At 34.4% G+C, this 8815-nt stretch overlaps 1 protein-coding gene across 1 annotated transcript in view; it reads left to right on the forward strand.

Annotated features, from left to right (window-relative positions):
- Positions 1-8350, forward strand: part of DDX18 (DEAD (Asp-Glu-Ala-Asp) box polypeptide 18) — a gene marked incomplete at its 5' end in the record, with an annotated part of 8813 nt that extends 463 nt beyond the window's left edge. Inside the window, 11 exons of the mRNA XM_010073039.1 lie at positions 200-335; positions 810-910; positions 1027-1226; positions 1316-1430; positions 2445-2584; positions 3441-3602; positions 4569-4721; positions 5456-5569; positions 6292-6348; positions 7416-7593; positions 8208-8350. Coding sequence (XP_010071341.1) covers positions 200-335; positions 810-910; positions 1027-1226; positions 1316-1430; positions 2445-2584; positions 3441-3602; positions 4569-4721; positions 5456-5569; positions 6292-6348; positions 7416-7593; positions 8208-8350 — 1499 coding nt within the window. The remainder of the gene's footprint in view (positions 1-199; positions 336-809; positions 911-1026; positions 1227-1315; positions 1431-2444; positions 2585-3440; positions 3603-4568; positions 4722-5455; positions 5570-6291; positions 6349-7415; positions 7594-8207) is intronic.
- Positions 8351-8815: the final 465 nt, after the last annotated feature.

Below are 8815 nucleotides of genomic sequence, written 5' to 3' on the forward strand. Positions count from 1 at the left end.
TCTATGTAGTATTCTTACAAACATGTTAATACAGAGTGTTTTGTCTGTCTTCAGATTTTGTGGTAGAAAGGAATATAAAAAGTCCCTTACTTTGATTTCTTTTTCATCTAGGTCAATTTTAACTGGGTAATCTCAGAGGACAGGTGGAATTGAAGGAAATAAGTTTGAATATTTTTTATTTTTTCCCCCCTCACTTCAGGTGCTTTTGAAGACAATTCTTTTTCATCCCTGGCTGGTATTGTCAGTGAGAATACATTGAAGGGCATAAATGACATGGGTTTTACACACATGACCGAAATTCAGCACAAAAGTATTAAGCCACTTCTGGAGGGCAGGTAGAAAATATGTCTTTTTAATCACTATAATGACCCTAAATGTTGTCTAAATTTTGCTAGCAAGCTAAATACATGAAAAGTGACTTTCTGCTGCTAAACTCTTTTTAAAAATATGTTCTTAGATCTTTTATATATTTTGTTTAAAGACATTAATATTAGTTAACAAAGTATATTTGTGTTGTGTGTGAACAAATACTTAGGGTAAGCTCGTGGAAGCTGCTTTGCATTTGGCTTGGAAAGCAGAGAAGTCTGTTTTCAGTCGCCTTGTTGTCAATGTGTCACTGTCTCACACTGTCAGAGACATGGTGGCCAACTGCTGTGGACCGCAGCTGCCCCTGGGCTCTTAATACCAACTCTAGTGGTTTCCTTTAAGCCATGTTATGTTTTTTCATTGTTAAGATTGTATAAAATAGGATTGTTCTTTTCTCTGTACGATCAACTAAATACTTCTTTTTCTAATTTTGCTACATACAGGGATATTTTAGCAGCTGCGAAAACAGGAAGTGGCAAAACACTTGCGTTTCTTATTCCTGCAGTAGAGCTCATCTACAAGCTAAAATTCATGCCTAGAAATGGTAAGGCTCTTCATTTCATAGTTGAATTTTACTGTGGCGCAGCCATTTAGGGATGTGGCTAGGAGAGGGATGGGACCAGTAGTAACTTATTCTTGTCTGACTGATGTATTTTTTAGGAACGGGTGTTATTATTCTTTCTCCTACTCGAGAGCTTGCTATGCAAACCTATGGAGTTCTTAAAGAACTTATGAATCATCATGTTCATACCTATGGTCTGCTAATGGGGGGCAGTAACAGATCAGCAGAAGCGCAGAAGCTTGGAAATGGAATCAACATCATTGTAGCAACACCAGGAAGGCTGCTGGATCATATGCAGGTTGATAAAATATTGGATGTCTAATCCATGGTATTAAAACATAATGAAACTCCTGTCCCTGTCTGACTTAGAGTTTGTTAATCTTCTAGAACACTCCGGGTTTCATGTACAAGAACTTGCAGTGTTTGGTAATTGATGAGGCGGATCGTATCTTGGAGGTTGGATTTGAAGAAGAAATGAAACAGATCATAAAACTTCTACCAAGTAAGAAAAAAAGCCCTGTCTTTCCTGGAAATCACTTGACTACCATTATGTCATCTTTGACTCAATTATTATAAGAGAAGTAATTATTAATTTTTATAGTTCTGTAAATGCACTTCAGAGTGGTTGTCTTCCTCTGTCCTTTTCTTCTGATAGCTAGTATATATTACTTTATTTAACATCATTTATCTGAAGGACAGAGTTTTCATATGTACTTTAGGGATATAATTCTGGTCATGTAAGATCCTTTTAGTTTAACATCTATGTTCTCTCATTCGGCTTCTCCTGCCCATTTATTTCCTACAATTAATTATTTCCTAATAAGGCTTAAATATAAGGAAAAAGGTCTTCTGGCTTGCAGTTTGTATTTTTTCATATCTTTAAGAACAGTATCTTACAGAAGTTTATTTGAGTATTTGCCTTAAAATTTTCTTAATTTTTCATTTAGTTATTCCCTGTAATTAATGTATTAAACACATTCTCAGGCTCTCCCTTTAACTTCCAAAATACAGGAAAAAAAACATGAAAATGGTATATAAAAAAGTAGTGATAAATATTTTTATAAATAAACATCTGAAATATTAAAATTCAAATCTGCATGTTTAAAATTCTTGCACAATCTCTAGCATGAGATTTTTATTTAACAAAAGCATTTTAATATTCAAGGGAAGGAAATCAATTTATAGTTAGGATTACAAGGTTGCTCTCTATTCAAATCATTATTATATGTCTAAATTGGGTAAACTATTATTAACATTTTTCCAGAGAGAAAGAATACTGTGTTTTGATAGAAATTGGGATTTTGGGGGTGGGGGGCAGCGTAAGTAAGCGTCTTTTACGATCCATAATACAACTACACCTCTATGTGTTTGTCAGTAGCAGTGTGTTTGAATTAGAATTTAATTGAAAAAAAGAAGACTTGCTCAGGGAAGTTTGCAGCTAAAGATTTTATGAACTTGCTATTTGAATTCTCCTTTAAAAATGAAGCTGTCTTTCAAAAGAAACATTTTTTTTCAGAGCGCAGACAGACGATGCTTTTTTCTGCTACACAAACCAGAAAGGTTGACGATCTGGCAAAGATCTCTCTGAAGAAAGAGCCGCTGTATGTTGGGGTTGATGATAACAAGGAGACGGCAACAGTAGATGGTCTTGAGCAGGTAAAACATGTTACTAAAAGGGGTGTGATCTGTGAACATGCCAAGTGCTATATGTTTTTAACGGGGTTGTACAAACACTGTCTTAAAGGGTGTTTACCAATGGACAAAAGCCGTCAGCTGCCTAAAGGGCTGTTTGCAGTCTGCTACCTATAGTAAGTTACATGCATCTAGTCAGTGTTTGCAGCAATATTGATATAAAACCTCATGAAATAGTAATATAATTCCTTACGCTTGTCTATTCCTATATATTACATACCTATGCTCTAGTTTTTAACTGTATTTTCTATGTTGATGACTAGATATATGTATACTTCAGATACATTTCATTGTTGCTGCTGCTGCTTCAGATAGTAGTTAAATGGAGCTGCACAGCAGTTTTTGTGCTTGTGCAGTTGACATGATGAGTGTTGTTATACAATTACCAGACACTATTAGATAAAAAGAATAAACCAATAGCAAGAATTACATAAAATAAAATTATTGAAATCATAAAAAATGTTAAGAACTCTATGCAGTGCCTAATGCTAGTAATTCCAAGTTCTTGAAATGATTTTTTTTTTTGTTTATAGTAATTATTTTCAGTGAACTTACATTAGTTTGGAGAATTAATTAAAAATTACTTTTTCTTATTTGAAGTTATTACAGTAAGTTTCTTGCCAAGTTCATAATCTTTAGGAGTTTCATATACCAAGGTGAGGACAGACAATAAATTGGATGGTTTGGCCCAATGCAGCTGGAAAAATCAACTATTTGGCATATTTGTTTCACAACATGACACTTCTCTGATTTAACTGTATTACTGAAACAAAAGTTTGTTCCATATTACTTTCCTTAACAGTATTTAAAAATTTTCCAGGGGTATGTAGTGTGTCCATCTGAAAAAAGATTCCTTTTGCTCTTCACATTCCTCAAGAAGAACCGGAAGAAGAAACTAATGGTATTTTTTTCTTCATGTATGTCAGTGAAGTACCACTATGAATTACTCAACTATATTGATCTGCCTGTTTTGGCCATTCATGTAAGTATTTTATTCAGTGATTTATTTTTAATTAATCTGATAGTACCTGTAAGTTGTTACTGACCTTACATTTTCCTTGTGTATTTCAGTCCAATTTCAAATAAACAGACGCCCAGCTCATAAAACTGCTGTTGATCTTGATTAGTCTGTAGAGGGAGATAAAGCAAAGACTATGTAATAACAACACTTCAGTATTGTTATTCTTGCTATTTTCCAAACCAGGGCTGAACACTGATATTAATTAATGCTCTGTGTATAGAAGGCTTTCTATTTTCTTCCAAGGGGTTGCCTTTCACAAGCACTAAAACGGAATTTTGATCTCTGATCCCTGAAGCGCTGTGTGGTTTTTCTAAGGCCAGAGTGATATTTGGTTTTACTATGCCATTTCTTACCATTTGGATGATTAAATTTTTTTGTCAAAACCACAAAATACATAGTTTAGGAGAAAGAATTGACTGAAAGTTTGTGAAACAGGTAAAACTGACTGCAGGTGTTCTTTTTTATTTTGTTCTTTTGGGGCTTTTTTTGCTATACTTCACTGTACTTTGATAGAACTGTTAAAATATGGGGAGGAGGGGATGCGTTTGGTTTTTTAACCTGTAATGTATCTAATATATTTCTAGACTTGCACATGTCCTTTTTCTGAATGTCAGGCCTTTATGCAGCCCTCCTGAAAAGAATGCCTATGCAACCAAAGCTGTAATGCTTTAGAAGACACAGTTTAACCTCTGAGAGATACCACTTCATGTAGCTCTGCTGTTGACTGTGGTGGCATTGTTTCTTCATTGCAAAATGGTCCTGCTTGGTCTGTACAAGTCCATGACAGGGAAAGATCCTCCAACTTGTTTTACATTTTTGGCAGTGATATAATATATGAAATGGGAAATTAGACTTAAGCTTGCAAGTTGGCAGATTTTTTTTTTTTTTAGTTGATATTTCATCCTTAATGTGTTTGTTTCCTTTTAGGGCAAGCAGAAACAAACCAAACGTACTACAACATTTTTCCAGTTCTGTAATGCAGAATCTGGAATACTGTTGTGCACTGATGTAGCTGCCAGAGGACTGGATATTCCTGAAGTTGATTGGATTGTCCAGTATGACCCTCCAGATGACCCGAAGGTAAGTTAAGGAAATAGAGAAACTTTACAGCAACAATTCAAATCCTAACTACAAACATAGTTGCAGAGAAAAGCTGAAACTGCTGCTTGACAGAGGTTAGGATTCAGGCGTGTTCATATCTAGCTGCTGATTTCTTCCACCTCCTCTCGCAAGCTCCTAGGAAATGCTGCATCTCACTGAGACCTTTGTTACCTTTTTAAGGGGTGCTTTTTAAAATGTTAATATTTGTGTTGTTAAATTAATTTAAAATCTAATCAGCTAAACAACAAAATGCTTCTCAGGAAGAGTATGAGTTCATATATACATCCCTGAGTCTCCTAACAGCTTTTCCACTGGAAATTTGATTTTTATTTAAAAGTCAGTATTCTTATTTCAATAAATGTCTAGTGTCAACAAGCAAAACCCAAAAAAACTCAGTTTTGACAAATATACACAGCAAATATAGCAAAAGCAAAGTTTAATTTTCAGTTACAGCAGGCTAAGATTTTTTTTCTTCAGTAAAAGGTAAAATGAAACTTCTCATCAGGGGTCCTTGTCTGAGCCTAATGATGGCTTGCATCTTCAGCACTTGATTTCCCTCATCCACATGTCAGTACTAAGAAAAAGTCTTAAAAATACTGAATGATGCATTATACTATAGTAATATTAAATTTGGGGTTTTTTTTGTGAAGCTATTTCATTATTACATGTTTGAAAGTCAGATTGGACTTGCTGTTTCTTATTCTTTCCAAAAGGAATATATTCATCGTGTTGGCAGAACTGCCAGAGGCATAAATGGTAGAGGACATGCTCTGCTCATTTTACGACCAGAAGAACTGGGCTTCCTTCGTTACCTGAAACAAGCCAGGGTAAACTTTTATGTCTAGATTTTTCTTTCTTTTTTTTTTTTTTACTGTACAACAGGTTTTTAAAGGCAAAAACTGTAATGATTAATCAAACATTTTAATTTTTTAAGCAAAAAATATTCTGTTGCTTAGAAAATATTTAACTGAACCTCTGACTTTAAGTCTAAAGCCAGCAACACAAAGGTAAATATTGAGTGTATTTATAGTTGCTTTGCAACTGTAGAACTTGGGTTATTAAAAATAAACAAACAGATTTCGCATGATTTCTCAGTAGAAGGTTACTGGGAGCTTGGCCATGCAGAGGAAATTAAAATGTGGATGTTGCTTGTGCAGTTTTTATTTTTTCTATTAAAACAATCAATTGCATTTTGTTAACTTTGAAAGAAGTGTACCCGCCTTCTAAATGTAATCATATTAATACGATAGAGCTGCACATAGTTTCTTGGCTGCTCTACTTGTGGACTTGTTTACAGAGTTTTGCCACTTGTAACTCAAGTGGTATAGCTTCTAAAGCAAAAGCTAAAGGGGTAAAAGTGTCATACTGAGCTTCTTTGTTTAGTTTAAAGGAAGTGGTAATTCTGGCATATTGATGTAAAGACACTTTATAAATACATCTGTGATAAGGGTAATAATGATATAATGGTGTGGTCTTTACTTTAAATAAAAGATTATACCAAAAACCTAAAAATATATACTAATTTCTTTTCTTTTTTTTTTTTTTTAAGGTACCGCTAAGTGAATTTGAATTTTCTTGGTCAAAAATTTCAGACATCCAGTCTCAGGTATGAAATTACTTCATACCACAGCTACTCTGAATATTTGTATAATAATTTATGTGGAGAATGTTATATTCTGTAATGACTGAAGTTTAAAAATATGTGTGCTTGTTTGGAAAAGTTCTGATGATGACTACTCTGCAGTAAATCCTCCTGACATATTGTCTCTCTATGATATTAAAGCGATAAAACATTTTTAAATTAAAGGTGAATTTTAATATTCAGTACTAAACAGCTAAACCTGTTTTGTGCTCCAGTGCCACAAAAATAGCCATGGATCACAAAGCTGAATACAATGGTATAGATAGTTCTGCAGATGGGTATTTCTATTGTTGTTTAATCCTGTGAATCATTCTTTTGATAAGAGCTATGTAAAGCTTCTTTGCAGCAACTTAAATTTGAAATAGCAAGTACAGGAAGCAGTGAAGACAGTCCTTACAGAAAGGAGTTCCTAGTTAAGAATAATTAGGAAGTAATGATGTCTAACATAACTTATTTTTAGTATGCTGAATTAATGTGTGTTAAACATCAAATGAGACACTTTGACCTAAAGAGTGTTGGGAACTTAGCCCGCAAAAAATAAAATTTCTCAGTCTATATTAGTGCCTCTGCATTTTTCTTTTAGAATTAATACTGCTTATTTTACAATGCATCTACACCATAATAGATTACGTATAGAATTACATGCAATGGTACAGTTTAGATGTCTGACTTAACTGTCCTTGTCCGTTAATTCTGAACACACATGGTTTCATGGTGTGGCTACAGTTGTATACTCCTTCTTGATTAACTTGTTCGGGACAACCCAATTTAATATTTCTGTAAATTTTCATATTGCTGAGGCTTTGTACTGTAATTCACCTTCAGACTTTTTTGTCCCTTTATTTGTTTATAAAAGCGCTCTGATACATGCACATGCACGCTGCCGTCACAGGGCAGTTTTGCTGAAGTGAATAGTGAATGTCACTGCAACTCACACAGCAAATAATTTTCTTGAATATAATTTATACACTAGTTACAGCTATAATTGCGTATGTCTTTTGGTTTGTTTTGTTTTTTTTTCTCCTCACCAGCTGGAGAAACTGATTGAGAAGAACTACTTCCTTCACAAGTCAGCCCAGGAAGCATACAAAGCTTACATTAGAGCTTATGACTCCCATTCTCTGAAGCAGATCTATGATGTCAATAACCTGGATCTTCCCAAAGTCTGCCTTTCATTTGGTTTTAAAGTTCCTCCGTTTGTTGACCTCAGTATCCTTTTACTGCAGTGCTTCAAAGCTGAATTTCTGCTTTATAAAATGTTAAATGCAACTTACTGAAGTTCTTATGCTACTTCAAATTCTGATTTTTTTTTTTTTTTGCTATTAATCAAATAAATGCACCATGGTCCAACAATAGTTTAGCAAAGAAAATGTTAAATAGCAAATATTAAAACGGCAAAAATTGCCTACAGACGTCCATGTTTGAATACTGTATGTGCTTGAGGGCATACATGTTCTAGGGTGCTGTTGTCCTCCATGCAAAATTATTTTCATTGAAAGGTTCTTGCTTAAGTTTAATAATCATGGAATACTGAAATATAGGGGTAAGAGCATGAAAGAGAAGACTATCTAGACTACTGTCAAACCTAGCGGATTCCAGTGGCTGGAGTTTGAAGCAGGAGGACTTTGGTCAACTTGGTTGGCCAACTGGAGGAATAAAAGCATTACTTAGAACCACAGGTACAAAGTTTTAGTTTTGTCTGTTATGCAACTCAATTTTTTGTATAATGTTGCTGTTTTGTCTCACATTAATAACTCTTACAATACCAAAAAGCAATATTTCATACTATTCCTTTTTAAGTTCTTTAACCAATAAAATTCCAGATGTGAACAGCAACCATGGCAGAAGACTACAGAAAAGAGGTGGAGGTGGAGGATTTGGTTACCAGAAATCAAAGAACGTCCACAAAGCTAAAATCTTCAAACACATTAGCAAGAAATCGGATGGTCGTCAGTTTTCTCGTTAATCATACATACATTACAATGGCTTCTGGCACTGGAATAGACTACCTTGATCAAAGCCACCTGGCAGTTACTTCCAGTTTAAACTGTTTTATTCACATTTTTAGGAGTCTCTAGTTTTGTTTTCGGGAACATCTTTTTCAGTTCAGGAAGACTTTGGAAGGGAGAATGAATATAGAAAGGGAGAGTATGGCCACCTAATTTTGCCATACTTGTAAGGAAGAAGATGGTTGAACATAATTACCTTAAGTCAATGCTACAGAGTTTTTTATTAAAGGAAGAAAAAATCCTTTTAGGCTTTATAGAAGAATTTGCTTTACATCTAGCCTTTTTTCACCCCTCTGAAAATTGGTGGAGTAGACAACGCAAGGACAGATTACAGTGTGAGATAAACAAATTCTCACATGAATCATTGAAAGGGTTTTTAGTGCTATGGAACTCTGCTTTGTCTGTCAAATATGCTGAAGAAT

Source organism: Pterocles gutturalis, unplaced genomic scaffold, assembly GCF_000699245.1.
Source record: "Pterocles gutturalis isolate BGI_N339 unplaced genomic scaffold, ASM69924v1 scaffold52752, whole genome shotgun sequence".
Taxonomy (NCBI): domain Eukaryota; kingdom Metazoa; phylum Chordata; class Aves; order Pterocliformes; family Pteroclidae; genus Pterocles; species Pterocles gutturalis.